We start from the raw sequence: 16,745 nt of genomic DNA, 5'->3' as shown, positions 1-16,745 counted from the left end.
CATGTCCCTCCTGGCTGGTGAAAGCAGCCCAGGAGGTGACATGTGGTTGGATCCAGGCAATGGTTAATACATCCTTGGGGGAGGGAGTGTTTCAAACTGCCTTTAAGGAGGCACTAGTGCACCCCCTCCTCAAGAAACCATTGCTGGACCCTACTGTACTGGACAACTTTAGTCCAGTCTCCCACCTCCCCTTTTTGGGGAAGGTGGTTGAGAAAGTGGTGGCTTTGCAGCTCCAGAGGGTCCTGGAGGAAACAAATTATCTAGACCCCTTTCAGTCAGGTTTCAGGCCTGGATATGGGATGGAAACGGCATTGGTCGCACTTATGGATGATCTCTGGTGGGAACGGGATGGAGAGAGTACATCCATCCTTGCTCTTCTTCACCTCTTAGCATCTTTCAATACCATCAACCATGGTATCCTTTTGGGCCGGCTCAGGGAGTTGGGAGTGGGTGGCGTAGTTTTGCACTGGTTCACCTCCTTCCTCCAGGGCCAATCCCAATCGGTGGTGATAGAGAGAGAGAGATCCAACCCTTGACCCCTCCTTTGTGGGGTGCCGCAGAGTTCAGTGCTCTCTCCACTCCTTTTTAACATCTAAGCGAAACCTCTGGGTGAGATCATCCATCATCAAAGGATAAGGTATCATCAGTATGCTGATGATACTCAATTATACATCTCCATCCCAGGTGAGGTAAGTGATGCTGTGACTGCCCTCTCTTGGTGCTTGGGGGCTGTAGGGGTCTGGGTGGGGAACAACAGCTTCAGCTGGAACCTGGTAAGATGGAGTGGCTGTGGGTTAATGGCTCTTCTGTATCCAAGATATTGCCATCTTTGGTTCTGGATGGGGTTGCTCTGCCCCAAACAGACCCGGTGCATAATCTGGGGGTCCTCCTGGACTCCTGACTCCTGCTCGAGGAGCAGGTGGCAGCCGTGGCCAGAAGGGCCTTTGCACAGCTTCATGTTGTGCACCAGTTACACCCTTTCCTGAATCGGGAGGCTCTTTGAACAGTCACTCATGCCCTCGTTATATCCCATATTGACTATTATAATGCACTCTACGTAGGGCTACCCTTGAAGAGTATCTGGAAGCTACAGCTGGTCCAGAATGCAGCTGCGCAGGCTATCTTTGGGGCCCCTAGAAAGACACCTGTAACACCTCTGCTGCGCAAGCTACATTGGGTACCAGTTTGCTTCTGGGTCCAGTTCAAGGTGTTGGTTATCACCTTTAAAGCCCTACATGGCATGGGGCCAGGCTACCTGAGGGACCGCCTCTTCCCTGTGACATCAACCCATCCCACCCAATCATGCAGAGAGGGCATGCTGTGGACCCTGCCAGTGAGAGAATTCCGTCTGGTGGGGTCCAGGAGGTGGGCCTCCTTGGCAGTAGCTCCCACCCTCTGGAACATCTTACCCCCAGAGGTGAGGTTAGCCCCATTGCTCCTGGCCTTCCGGAGGAATTTGAAGACCTGGCTCTGCCACCTGGCTTGGGGCAAAGAGGGGAAGAGTCATGCCTGGAGATGGCTAGTGCCCTAAAATGCTCCTCCAATGCAAGGACTGAATTGGATCATAGCCATCTGGACTTTATTTTTTTCTATATTAATTAGTTATTTGTAACTGTACTTTATATAGAGTATTTTTATGTATTGTAATTATATGGTATATTTATTGTTTTATTGACCATTTCGTTGTAAACCGCCCAGAGTCCCTCTGGTGGGAGGAGATGAGCAGTGACAAATTAGATAAATAAATAAATAAAATCATTATTTTTCCCTGCAAATAATAATAATAATAATAATAATAATAATAATAATAATAATAATAAACTGGCTGCAAAAGTACAATCTGAGAAGGATTCTGATTTCACTTAGAATGCCCTGCAAAGGTCTAATATCCAATATGAACTTGTACTTTATAATTAAATAAATGCTAAGTAAATCATTGAAAGAAATGTCAATCCCATCACTGGCAGCTGCTTTCCCTCTTGAAGGGGAGGGAAGAGTAGGAGTAGGGCAGCAAGCAACCCCTACAGCAGTCAGCAAAGTCACTAGTGGGAAAACAACAAAGGCCTTTCCATGCAACTAGCACAGATGTGCCCAGAGCCAAACTGTCAGAATCAGTTAAGATGACAGCTACTCACAGTTGATTATTTCCTTCTCACAGGTCACTGGGTGACAAGCTGGGTCACCATGCTTTGTTGGCTGCTACAGTTCTCCCTCAACAACATATATTCAATTTAAATAAAGGTAAGTTGCTCAATTTAATATAATAATGCAAACAACTGCATCCTCACACTGTCAGGGAAAAAAATGAAACAGTTTTGTACCATCTTGAATTAGTTTTTCTGTGGACTGTGAAAGGAAGAGAAAAAATGGATTTGAATTATCTAGCTCAAACAGAGAGCTGAATAATTTTGTCAAGATGCATGTAATGAAAGCTAATTTGTCCCCAATTCAAAGCTTTAACCTTTAGAACATTTAGATGGCAAATAAATCATGAGGAAAACCTTGGATCTTCAGTCAAAAGAGTCTTTCCATCATAAATTCCTCACAAAGTAAAATAAAGGGCAGTAGGCATGTTGAAAAAAAATACTAAAACACAGAAGCCTATATGTTATGGCTTGAGAAGCAAAGCAATGCTGCAAAACATTTGCTTGTAGTTAAATTTAAATTACAAGAATTTGTTTATCCAGTGGGAATAGATAGGTGGCCAATTTCAGTGAAACAAAAAAAAAAAAAAGGTAATGTTGAGGGCAACTCAATGGAATAACAGAGATCATTTTTAAACAATAAATTTCTTAGGAAATGTTGTTTATCTCCAATCTGAAACAACAGAATTAAAAAAAAAACAAAGGCAGAAGAGTTATCCCACAGATCTTATGCCTTATTCATAATATGCTTTAAGTTATTTGGAGCCATTTCCTGTGTTCTTTTTAAGTAGAATTACCACAAGTAGAACAAATACATTGGATGAATACTTTATAGGTAAAAATCAGCAGACATACTGTTGTTTCCATTGCATGTTCTTACAATCTGAAAAGCTGTTCTTGAAGATCAAGGGAGCCTCTGAATTATTGAATGATATGGCACGAGGAGCAATATATACAACAGCTTTGCTGTTTAAAGCCTTCTGAAAAATTTTATGCTGATTCTCCTCTCACATTAGAACCCCCATTTCAGAGAGTTCCTTGACTGTGCCTTTTATGAATAGAAGGGGATGAAATAGAAAGGTGTAGGAAATGCTCATTGCTCAAGAACAGTTGCACTCAACGGCATACTGTATAAGGTCATTTTGATTGAAGACGAACTGCTGACACAGGCATGGGAAAATGTGTTCCATTCCTTTAAGCCTTTTTTTATGGCAGAATCTTTTCTAGTGCCAAATTAGAATAATAAGGAAAAGTTTTATATTGCCTCCCATCACCTTAGAACCAAAAACTAATGGAACATTTTCAAATTTAGTATTACAGATCTTCACTTTTTACCCATTGCCTTTATGGAAGAAATGATACAATGATAGGAAAGCATTTCCCTTTACCATACTAATTTACTCTGGTTTCTTATTTTTCACTAATTACGTTACTCAAAGATTTCAAAAATATTTTAGAGTGAACCATATTATCAGTTTGTAAAAAATGTATAACTGCAGAATGCATCTTCTATAAAACTTAGTGAATCCTAGTGATTCTTTAAATGTATAGTTTAAGATGTTGCAGGGATAATATTACTTGGAGCTAATGAATCAGAAGTGGCCTCCTGGGATAACGGAATTCCTTCTCCTGTTGTTGTTGTTTATTCGTTTAGTCACTTCTGACTCTTCGTGACTTCATGGACCAGCCCACGCCAGAGCTTCCTGTCGGTCGTCAACACCCCCAGCTCCCCCAGGAATGAGACTGTCACCTCTAGAATATCATCCATCCACCTTGCCCTTGGTCGGCCCCTCTTCCTTTTGCCCTCCACTCTCCCCAGCATCAGCATCTTCTCCAGGGTGTCCTGTCTTCTCATTATGTGGCCTTCTCCTGTTACACACCACTTTCTTCTGCAACTTTTAATCTGTTGCCTCTGGCCTGGATTTTAACCCTGAATTACAGCTAACGATGCTCCAAAACTCACTCTCAAAACCTGGTTCTAATCAGGATCCTAAATATAGGCCCAGAACATCCCAGAATTGTTTTAATCACATAAAATATTGACCTGGGAAACAGAGTCCGATGCTCATAATTCAATAGACTTTTTGCTTAACTGCCATTAATATGCATGTAAACTGTGGTGGGAGAATGAAGAACTGGTATTTTGACTGTACTGCATAAGGGAAATTACCATTTGTCTATACTTAGTGATTTTGCACCTTGTTTTGGACACAATTTATAGAAAAACATGGGCAAAACTGAGATAATGCACAATATAATAGTATTCCTTTTTTGAAGAATAACTTTCCACTAAGAGTAGTGTACTGGGCAATAACACTTCAGTTAAAGAGGATCCCACACTTGTATGTACAGTGTTAGGAAGAGAGCGCTCGTAATGCAGCATTACAGTGACAGCAATAGTCCAGGGAGACAGAGAACCACATTAGACTGTGTGAATACTCATGCACGGTTTCTGTTAATTGGGCATCAGTTTTAAAAAGCTGCTTAAATGCATTTGCACCACAGGGACGGGAAACAAGAATGCAGCTTCTTCGTCATTGCTGTGTTCCAGTAACAAGGCTTTTCCCCAAGCTTTTTTTTTTAATGAAGAAGAAAGTTTTTATTGGTGCTATATTCTATCTGAGAATAGACTAATAATTTCACATGAAAAAATAAATCAAGGTCACAGTACTTAAAAAGCAAATCCAGAGGGAAGTTAATTTGTAATAACTTAAAAAATATACAATTTCTTGGAGGGCAACTTTCTAAAATTCAGCTAATTAAAAATAAAATGTCCAAACTGCTCTTAGCTCTTGATACTTTTTGACTAAGTACTAACAACTAATTTGTAATCAAATGGTAAAATCAGCCTGTTATGTTTAAAGGGTCAATAAAATTAATTGGTCAAATAAAGTTATGCAAGTGCTTTTGATCTGATCCCCACAGCTGCCAGGAAAGGATTCATGCACACAAAATTTTGGTTTAACATGTCCTGGTTTCATGCATTATACCAGATCATGATTCAATTTGATCAAAATAAATACGCTAAATATGACTTACTGCTCAGATTTGCACATCATATCATTCTAATAAAAAGTTTTAGAAACCACAATGATTGTGATGTTCATAAAACAGCTGGGTTACACAATAGGCAAAACTGCACCTAATGTCTAACCCTGTCCAATTTATTAGCATGTTATTGGGCTGAGAAGCTCTCTCTAGAGTTATTCAAGCCATGGTCACTTGCAGGTTGGAATGCTGCAATGTGCTCTACATGGGACTGCTCTTGAACATCACTTGAAAACTACTGGTGGTCCAAAATGTGGCAGTGTGAGTAGTGATGAACAAACCTTGCTACGCCCATGTGACATCTCTGCTTCATGAGCTACACAGATTACTAATAAGCTTCTGGATATAATTAAAGGTGCTGGTTATAGAGCACTAGATAGTTAAGTTATAGATAGCTAGGTTCTATACCTAGCTATCTGAGGGACCATATGTCTTCTAAAGGGTCTGTCCTGTATGATCAGGCAAAATCAACTTGTTTCCAGTCCTGTCAATCAAGATCAATTACCCACATCCAAACAAGTTCTAAAAACTTGCCTGTTTCCCCAAGTCTTGAATTAAGATGTTTGGAGGGCCCCTTTAGGCTGGTGATGATACAGGAAGAGTACTTTTTTCCCACTGATGATCCCACCATTAATATTATTATGTTTTGTTTTATCATTTTAATGCATTTTTATTTGTATTTGTACAAATTTGTATTTTATTTGTAATTCTGGTCTGTGACTGTAATAAAATATCGATTGATTGATTGATTGATTGATTGATCGATCCCTTGGGGCAATTGTTTCTCTTTTTATATAATGTTGCTTTCTTTCTGTTTTCTTTTAATCTGTAACATTGCTTAGAATCACTTTGGAGTTGGGCAGTCTAGAAATTTGGTAAATAAATAAATATTTGAAGTGTTGCTGTCATTTGCCTCTCACCACCCTCCAACTCTGTACCTAATTATAGGAGGTGTACAGTTTGCCCAGGAGAAAAGGGTGAGCTCTGTAGATCAAAGGCTTTCAAACTTTATCTGTCAAGAAGATATCCCCTTGAATTGAAGGCTACCTAACTCCAGAACCATTGAAGAATATGTAACACAGCACAATCTATATCTGCCTTTAAGACTGGCATGAAAATTGCCATGTAGTTGGACCATTTTTTTAAAAATTGCATTATCAAATCTAAATGTATTTATATATTTTTATTTATTTAAAGAACTTATATGCCTGCCTATCTCACATACCGATCCTAAGTGGCTCACAGCAACCAATAAAAAGAGGAATAAAAGCAAAACAACCCTTCCCACCAGGCACCAGAGCAACCAAACTATTAGCCTCCTGACTCAACCTCATCCAAGACCAATGCTTGGGGGAAGAACCAGGACTTCATGCCATTCCAGATGGCTAAAAGGGTGGGGGCCTCAGGTATTCCAAAGGGTTTGGAGCAGTGGGCTACAGAGAAGATGCCTCTCTGAGGTCCCATCAGATGACAGTATTTAAGGGAAAGGACCTGGAGTATGTCCACCCTATCTGACCTAGTGGAATGTGCAGATACCCTCAGGGAAAGACGGTGCCACAAATAACCAGGACTTGTACCATGTAGGACTTGAATTGCACTTTGAATTGCACCTGGAAACCATCTGGGAGACTGTGCAGCTCACACAACAGTGGTGTAACTTGGGCGAACTGCAGAGCACCCAGAACTATACACACTGCTGCATTTTGGACCAGTTGCAAGTTCCAGATAGTTTTCAAGAGCAGCCCTATGTAGAGCACATTGCAATAATCCTACCATAAATACCATAATGTAAACTAGCATGTACTCAGGACACCATTCCACAAATCATATTCAAATCCTGATGGATAGCTGGAAAGAAATAGATATACCATAATACAAGATCCCCTCTGAGAACTGAGATAGCAGTGCAGATTTTGGTAGACATATCTGTAATATAATTTTCCACTTGAGTCTTGACTATTTCAAAGCTGATATACATTTTTAATAAAGGAAGGAAAAATATAAATATACTGTAATGCTGGGTTCATTCCAGCATAGCTCATATTTATGTAAAGCTTCATATACTGTAAATACTAACAAGCCCTAAGTATGCTCCACAGTTTATTATGAAAATTGTAAGAAATGCATATTTAAAGAAAGAATAGAATGGAAGTATTTATATTATTTTAGATTGTTAAAATAAGAGTTGAGAGTTGTAAATGTTTTTGTTTATTAATTGTAACTTTTTATTTTACCTTTTAAGTTATTTTATTATATTTCATTGCAAATCTATATTAAAGGTATAAATGCTATACTCTTACAATGGTCAATGTAACCACCATTTATGACACCCAGGGACTTTACAACAATTTATTATATGACTCTAAGAAACTGTTATTTCACATATATAGCATTAATACATTATAATTAAATACCATAAATTATACACTTTATGGGGTTATGCTACAATTGATGCATAATATGCAATGATACTTCGATTGTCCTCAGTGGTAAGTGTAGACATCAATCTTTTTTAAAAAACCTGCATAAATGTCACCTCCTTCCTCCCCCTTTCATTAGATTTGGTTAAAACTCCATTTCTCCTTGCAAGCCAGAGGGCTTTTGAGATATTTCACTAACATCCAGGAAATCAATCTTACATAAAACTGAAGGAAAACATCTAATGTCATTGAACAATAAATATCAACTCTGTCACTGGCTTACCTTTGAGCTGAGGCCTTAGGATGTTTCTCTTCCAGTTTCCTCACCAATGCTACTGTCAGCTGGCAATTCTTGCCTGAGGTACCTTTAGGCATTAAATGGGCGTCCAAAGGTCTGGACGGTTGTTTCTCCTTGCTGTTGCAGTCATTACTTTGCAAAACCTGCGGAATTAACATATACTAAATCATAATGCTTATATTGAATAAAACTCTTTCAGCAAGCACAGAATGTTAATATTAACCCGTGGGGAAAAGACTTAAAAAAAAACCTAGGGTATATTCTAGAACATTTGGTTCTTTTGTATTGTGGCTCTCTTTCTCGAACCCATATATGTTTAATTGTAATACCTCCCTTCAAATTATTTTCCTCTGAAAAAAGGCTAATTGCTCTGACCTCCCTCTGGCTCTGGTTTGGAACAAGGACTTCTTCTGAGTTGTTATCTGTCTCTTGATGAAGTATAGGATGAAGTACAGACTGGACCTCATGCGTGGAGCATTCGATCTGGATCACCTCCTTTACATTTAGCTCCTCTAGGTAGGTCAGGACAAACTCAGGGTAAGCCTGTAGAGGGGGATAAAGGCAGGATAGTTGCACCAATCTGCAATCAGTAAACAGACAACCAGTGGTGTACTAATAAATGCATAATTTATTGCCACTGTCACACTGTGCCACCATACAGCTGATCAGCACGCTACATGTTACGGCTCAGTTCTGCTCTCAGCTGGCTTGCAAAATTCCTGAAAATTTAACAATTGGCTCTCATGAGCCAGTACAAGCTGGCTGTAGCACACCACTGCATATAACCATCTACAGTGAGAAAAGATTCTTACATTCTATTTCCTTTTTTTTTTTTTCTCATTTAGGCAGATGGAAATACTTTTCAGGTCATTCCAGAAGAAATAAAATATTAAATATAACTGAAACATGATTTGTTAAATGTCATTGCTTTAGTCAGTATTACAGACATATGCATGGTTTACATCTCATATTCCATACCTAAATTATTTTCTTCAATGTATGAACCTATCCCTGCTTTTTCTACCTAATTTATCCTTTTGCCTTCTGAATGCACAAATCTGCTTCTGCCTTATCATATTTGCCTAATAATTTTTCTATCCTGCTTTTGTTTCCTTTCACATTTCCATTTTCCATCTTTAAATCCTGTTTTAGGCTTTTTTCTATTAGAGTCATATGAGAAAATTAGGGTAAACTTAATTCATACTACCAAGATAGGCTTTTCATTATTTATTTATTTAATTTATTATTTCAGATAGAATACTAAATTCATATTCATAAAACACTGAAAAACAAATTTCATATTTCTCCTCCCCTCCCCAGCATTATGAGATGAGGAAGATGATGAGTTTATATCAAATTCACAATATGCTGGCTCTAGTACAAATGAGGAACCTCTGGCTGATGGACCTAATTTGGCTTATAAGATCACCAGTCCAGCCAGCCTTCAAGCAGCACCTCCTCTATCCCAAAGCTCCTTTGGAAGTCCTCCCTTTCCATCCCCTTATGAAGGAGCAGCTAGTTTCTTTAAAAATCTTGTGCAGAGAGTTGGAAAAAGAATTCAGAGTGAATCAATTATACAAGTATAGCACATACTTTTAGTTATATTCCTCTGATGTAACTTTAGGAATGAAGATATGCCAATTTGGGCTTGTTAGTGATTAATCGATTATAGAATGTATAGCTTGAAAGAAGCAATAAATTCAAGGATGTGTACTGCTGCACTTTCTTATTTCTCTCCCTCCTTCTTCAGTGAGGTATAGGATTAGCTCATTAGAATAACAGAATAACACTTCTCGTATCTGAAGGCTGCTATCTTGCATTTCAAAGAATGTCTCTGTGAAGGATACATGTGCCTCCTTTTTCTGATGATCTTGTTTCTTTATCAGTTGTAAAGTTGTAAAACAATTATTTCTCTATCGGGGTCTTCTATTAATATGTACACATGTTCAAACTGCCTTTGATCAAAAATTCTATGCAAGTTCTATGTAACCTTGTAGCTCTTGCTGTTGGCTCAGCCAGGTATAAGAGACCAGGAATTCACTGTAACCCACTAGCTTTATAAAATAAAATGATTGTTTGGATCCTCTCCAGTTGTTGGCTTTTAGTGGGTGAGCTTTCCACCACAGCATCAAGTTACACACCACCACTTCTCGTGGAGCTGGCACTTGAAGATATTTCTCAGATGAGAAAAGGCCTGGAACAAGTGAAAACTAATGCCTGAAGATACTCTCAACAGATGATACCTTCAATTGAGAGCATCCAGGAAGAAGCGACGTCAAGTGCTACTATTGTATTGAAGTAGCTCCTCCACAGAAGCCAGGTGCCATCTGTAAGATGTGAAGAGCTCTAATGGGTCAGGGCTTTGATCTCTGCTTGATATTTCCTTGATATCAGACTTCAAGGAAATTCCCAAGAAAATAACACTGAATGTATAAACTTTCATGTGACTGCATATTTCATTAATATTTGGAATGAGATTTCTTAAAGAATGTATAAACAAAAGAAATTAAAGATATGAGAGGGAAAAATAGCAAATTTGGCTAAATATGGTGTATAAATATATGCACCACACCTTTCACTATATTTCTTCTTACTTTTTTATCATCAGAAACCTGCCTTTGATCAAAATAACTGGCTGGACGGCTGGAGTGCTGCTTTCCCCTAGACAGGCAGTTGGAAAACCAGACTGCGGGGTGTGTGGAGCAGCTGTGGCATGAGGAGCAGGTATGGTGGACTGAGCAGCGCCCAATTGCATGGCAAGGGAGGAAACAGCACCAGCGGCAACAGGGGAGACTCTCAGCTAGCTGGCTGGTGTGGAAGTGTGAGCTCTGGCACAGCGACAATGGAGGCAACAAGGCAATCTGGAACTAAGATCAAGGGATTTTGGAGGGTAGAGAATGGGCTGCAGCGGATGTGAGATTGAGCTGAGATGTTTTCAGCTCTATCCTTGCAGCTATAGCTCCCCTTCCCCTGCCTGCCCATGCAGCCATTTTGCCTTCTCCACGGGTTGGAGTACTGAGAGGAGGGACTGGCAAATCCACAGACTCCATGGACAAAAGGACTGGGGCTGCGGGTAGGAGAGGGTGTTTCTTTCCCTGAATAGGGTCTGTTCCCTGCCTCTGGGTGAGAGCCAGGGGGCGGGGGAGTGGAGGACTGATTGATCATCCTCAAGAGTTGCTTGAGGCTGTCTGTGCAAGCCCCTGCCAATTGAGTGAGAGTGGATTGGTGGGGTGGGGGGATGAGAGTATAGGGTGGAGTAGGCCATCCCTTGGAGGTGCTGAGTGCTAGGAGAAGCAGAAGCACCCTGGGTTGACGGCCCAGAAGGAGGCTGTGACTAGAAGTGTGTGTATGGTGGAGGGGGGGGGGGCTACAGGCTTGGACATGGATCAAGTTAGCTGGGGGGAAGGGGGAAGTTTTGGAGGAGTGGGGGCAGGCTGTAATATCCTGGTAGTGATGGGCATGGGAAGATACGGGAGATGAGGAGGGGGCCACACGTGGGAAGGGGCCAGAGGTATATTGTTCTGGTGGCACATTCCAGCTTTTTGAGCTCACTCCTGGGCCCCGGTTGGCAGACTTTCAAGGCCTTGGGCTGTCGGCTGCTGCTACTGAATGCCAGGTCGGTTTGTAATAAGGCCACCCTCATCCATGATTTGATCGTGGATGAGAAAACTGACCTGGCATGTATTACGGAGACCTGACTGGGAGAGGAAGGGGAAGTCCCCCTTTCTGAAATGTGCCCAGCTGGTTTCTGGGTGTGGCACCAGCCGAGAACCCAGGGTAGGGGCAGTGGGGTGGCAGTGGTCATCTGAGACACTTGGGACACATCCAGGGGCACTGCTCCTCAGATTGCCTGGTGCGAGACCCTGTTTGTTAAGTTGGGCTCTAGGGATCAGTTGGGACTGTTGCTATTGTACCAGCTTCCCTGCTGCATAGCAACCTCCCTGCCTGAGTTCCTTGACTCCATAGCCAGGCTGGCAGTGGAGTTCCCCAGGCTTATGTCCTTGGGGGATTTCAACTTGCCTTCCTTGGGGGCGGGGGCGGAGGTAGCTTGGGAGTTCATGGTTACCATGACAGCCATGGGCCTGTCCCAAGTTATCCAGGGCCCAACGCATAATGGTGGTCATTTGCCTGACGTGTTTTTTCTGTTGGAGCAGTGGCAGAATGCTCCGAAATTGGGGGAGGTGTTGGTCAGTTCTCTGGTGCCACCAGTTCTCTGGTGCCACCAGTTCTCTGGTGCCACTCCCCTCCACAGGGAGGCTGGGCTTCTTAGAGCAGCCCGCCCCAGGCGACTGATGGATCCAGCTGGGTTTCAGAGAGAGCTTGGGGTTGTTCCAGGAAGTCTGCTACACGGTCCGGCCGAGGCCTTGGTGGCCATGTGGAATGAGAGAGTGGCCACGGCTTTGGATCGGATCACACCTGAGTGTCCTCTCTGTGCCTATGGCTCCTGTGGCTCCCTGTGGTTTATGGAGGAGCTGAGGAAGCTTGAGAGGGCTAAGAGATGCCTGGAGCTCTGCTGGTGGAAGACAGGGAGCAAAGACGATCGAACACAAGCTAGAGTCCTATTAGAGCCTACCTCATAGCGGTAAGGGCTATTTCTCTGCTGTTATTGCATCTGCAGATAGCCGCCCAGCAGCCCTGTTTCAGGTGATCCAGACTCTCCTTGGAGGGAGTTGTTCAGGGGTCTACCTTCAGGGCCATTGTGAGGAATATGCTGAGCATCTGGCAGGTAAAGTCGCTTGCATCCGCTCTGCATTGAACTCCAGCCTTGATGCAGGGCCAGTGGAGGCTATGGGGGCTGAATCTTGCATGGTTATCTGGGAGGAGTTCAAGCCCATTGAACCTGAGGAAGTGGACAGGGTACTTGTAGCTGTTAGTTCGGCTACCTCCGTGTTAGATCCATGCCCCTCCTGGCTGGTCAAGGCTGCCTGGGAGAGGACATGTGATTGGGTCTGGGCGGTGGTTAAATCCTCTTTGAGGAAGGGGGTGGTCCCGCCGGCTCTTAAGGAGGTGGTGGTGCACCCTCTCCTGAAGGGGCCATTGCTTGACCCAACCAATCCGGATAGTTTTCACCCAGTCTCCAACCTCCCCTTTCTAGGGAAGGTTATTGAGAAAGTGGTCACATGGCAGCTTCAAAGGGCTCTGGATGAAGCAGATTATCTGGACCCCTTTCAGTCAGGATTCAGGCTGGGACATGGGACTGAGACAGCATTGATCGCACTCTTGGATGACCTCTGGTGGGAGCAGGATGGGGGCAGTGCAACCACCCTTGCTCTTCTTGACCTCTCGGTGGCCTTCAATACCATCGATCATAGTATCCTTCTGGACTGGCTTCAGGAGTTGGGGGTGGGTGGCACAGTGTTACGCTGGTTCTCCTCCTTCCTCCGGGGTCAGTTCCAGTCGGTGTTGGTGGGAGGGGAAAGGTCCAGTCCACAGCCCCTACTGTGTGGGGTGCTGCAGGGTTCTCTCACCCCTCTTGTTTAACATCTACATGAGGCCACTGGGTGAGGTGATCCGACAGTTTGGGGTGAGGTATCATCAGTATGCTGCTCATACCCAGCTTTATATCTCCACCCTGGGCTGTCTGAGTGGTGCCATGGATGTCCTATCTCAGTGCCTGGAGGCTGTGGGGGCCTGGATGGGGCGCAATGGGCTCCAGCTCAACCCAAGCAAGACTGAGTGGCTTTGGGCATTTGGGCTGCCTGGTACTAAGGTTCTTCCATCTTTGGTCCTGGATGGGATGGCACTGCCCCAAACGGATCTGGTGCACAATTTGGGGGTCCTCTTGGACTCACGGCTCCTGATGGAAGAGCAGGTAGCAGCCGTGGCTAAGAGGGCCTTTACACACCTTTGGGTTGTGCACCAGTTGTGCCCAGTCCTGGACCGGGAGGCACTACTCACTGTTATTCATGTCCTTGTGGCCTCCCATTTGGACTACTGTAATGTGCTCTACTTGGGGCTGCCCTTGAAGAGCATTCGGAAGCTTCAGCTGGTACAAAATGCAGCTGCCCGGGTTGTAAATAGCGTTGGCTACTCGGCACACATAACACCACTGTTTTGGGAGCTGCATTGGTTGCCAGTGTGTTTCTGGGTGCAACTCAAGGTGCTGGTTGTCACCTTTAAAGCTCTTCATGGCTTGGGACCGGGTTACCTTAGGGACCGTCTTTTCCCAGTTAGTTCTACCCATCCAATCCAGTCCAGCAGGATGGGCATGCCCCGGGTCCCTTCAGCCAAGGAATGTCAGCTGGCAGGGACCAGGAACCATGCCTTTTCTGCTCTGGCGCCTGCTCTCTGGAACATCCTCCCTCCTGAGATTAGGATGGCCCCAACCCTGTTGGCTTTCCGGAAGGCCTTGAAAAACTGGCTTTGTGCCTGGGAAGGGCCCCATTTCATGGTTATGTTAACACCATGGCTTTTAGATCGCTCAGCTGTATTTATTTTTATTTTTATTTTTTCTTATTGTTTTTATTGTTTTATAATGTGACTGTTTTTATTGTTGTTAGCTGCCCGGACTTACTAGTCTGAGATGGGCAGCAATATAAATTGAATAAATAAAAATAAAATAAAAAAATAAACCATCCCAGTTTACCCTATGTCCATACACCAATTCATATCCTGTCCTTTGCTCTTTAAACTTCTCATCTCTCTCTTTTGGGAATTGCATCAGCTCCATCCAGCCATGATTTGTTGGTCTTCCCCTTTCTATCAATCTGTTCACTCTTCCTTCATATATTTATTATGCAATAAGATCATCATTCATTCTGACTATATAACCAAACCACCTCAACATAATTCTTTTGTATTGGTTGCTCACTTTCATATTCAATCCGTATTCATTTAACATTAATTCATTATTGACCCTATCTCTTATTGTATTACTATACATACTTTCTAAAGAATCCATTCTTACTGTGTTCTACTTACCTTTAATATTTACTAATAATATATATTTTTATATTTATATACTTATTCCATTTTCATTTCCTTATAACAAGGTGGCAGAAAAATACTCTTATGCATAGCTATTTTCACTTCATTGAATAAACATTCATTCTTCACAACAGATGGTATAACATCCTCTACCCTTCTACCAGCATTTGCATACCTTAAAAATTCACCACCCATTTTTCCATCTTTAACAAACTTCTATCAAGCTGGCCAAATTCATCTCCTTGCTCTAACTTTTCATCATTTTCGTATAACTTGCAATAATTCATTTCATTTTCTCTGTCAAACACAACTACCTTGGTCTTCGATATATTAACTTTTAGAAACATGCTCCTCATTGCATCATACAACTTATTTAATATTTGCTGCAAATCATTTGGGTTTTCAGCCAACAACGCAGCAGTCTGTAAAGAAAAGTACATTCATGTTCCTCAACCAACACATCTCTAGTGGTATCATAAGCATTCTTAACATATGTATCCATAAATATATTAAACAATCAAAGAGATAGAACATTAATCCTCTTGTCTCGCTTCATGCTCAGTGTTGAACTATCGGCTAAGCATTCCATTTATTATCACTTGCCTTACTTCCATTTATTTATTCAACAACCAACTTCAACTCTGTATTTGTACCAAATGTTCCATAATTCAAATCTATATATTTTATGATAGATTTTGTTTAGATCAATAAATCTACAATTACATTTCTTTATCACAATGGTTCTGAATAACCATTTCAAAAGCAAAAAAATTTGTTTGCACACCCCTTGTTGAATACTTCCCAAGTTTTGCTCATTTGTCTCCTTTAGTACTCTTTCAGTCAGAATTCTTTCAAACACCTTCCCATGCACACTTAACAAAATAATCCACATGCAATTCTTGTAGTCACTCTTTCTACCTTTTGTTTTGTATAGGGGAACAACAATAACATTCTTTCAACCAGGTGCAGATGCAGTCTTCATATACATATTAAGCAAGATAACCCCCCATATGCAAACATATCCATATTTAACATTTCTCCAATTATACCATCTTTACTGCATTCTTACCATTTGTCAATATTATTAACATTTGTGGATTTCTTATCATCATTTTTTTCTTGGATACTAACATTTATAGCATTCTATATGAATGTGTCTATATGTCTATATGAATGTAGGTTTGAAAAAATAAAAAAGAATCCATTCTTTTACTCATAACTATAATTTCCATTTAGATCTCTGAGCTACTCCTTCCACTGTTCCCTCACTTCATTTGCATCCCAATCCATTATTAATCCAAATCAATTTGCTGAAATCTCCTTGTTTAGCAATCTTTACCTACAAAACAACTATTTACGAAACAACTATTCATTTTCATCAAAATTGCTCTGCGTTTCCTCTGCAAATTTTAATCTTAACTATTCCTTGTTCTCTTTGTCTACATTCTTTACAGTTATTCTCTCTTCAGATGCGTTGAACAGTTACCTTTCTTGTGCTCACTTTTTAAATAAGAATTTTATTAGATTTCAGACAAAGATAAAAACTACAGAAAAACAAAAAGCTACAAAGAGAAAAAAAACTAAAAAGGTATGGAAACACAAGAGAATTTTTTAAAAAAAAAGTTACAAAAAGAGGTGACTTCTGACTTTTAATAGCAAGGATATACAACAATCTTCCACAATCAATTCCTTACTCTATATTAAACCAAAATCACATTATTTCTATAAATCATTCCATTGGCACAATATAAAAATCACTAAATACAATTGCTCCCTCCCCTTATGTTAAAAGAAGAATACACACACGCACACACACACCTCCTAATCAACTCCCCACCCAGGATAAAATGTATTTAATTATTTCCTTCCTACTACTAATCTAGACATTCCTGTCTATTATAATACAGA

At 41.4% G+C, this 16,745-nt stretch overlaps 1 protein-coding gene across 1 annotated transcript in view; it reads right to left on the bottom strand.

Annotated features, from left to right (window-relative positions):
• DCDC1 (doublecortin domain containing 1) overlaps window positions 1–16,745 on the bottom strand; it is a 337,965-nt gene that overhangs the window by 132,495 nt on the left and 188,725 nt on the right. Inside the window, exons 17-18 of the mRNA XM_063318002.1 lie at window positions 8,286–8,453; window positions 7,896–8,053 (exon numbers count right to left, since the gene is read on the bottom strand). Of these exons, the coding sequence (XP_063174072.1) occupies window positions 7,896–8,053; window positions 8,286–8,453 (326 nt within the window). The remainder of the gene's footprint in view (window positions 1–7,895; window positions 8,054–8,285; window positions 8,454–16,745) is intronic.

Source organism: Candoia aspera, chromosome 1, assembly GCF_035149785.1.
Source record: "Candoia aspera isolate rCanAsp1 chromosome 1, rCanAsp1.hap2, whole genome shotgun sequence".
Taxonomy (NCBI): domain Eukaryota; kingdom Metazoa; phylum Chordata; class Lepidosauria; order Squamata; family Boidae; genus Candoia; species Candoia aspera.
Note: the sequence above shows the minus strand (reverse complement) of the source record. Positions and strands in the feature narration are given on the sequence as shown.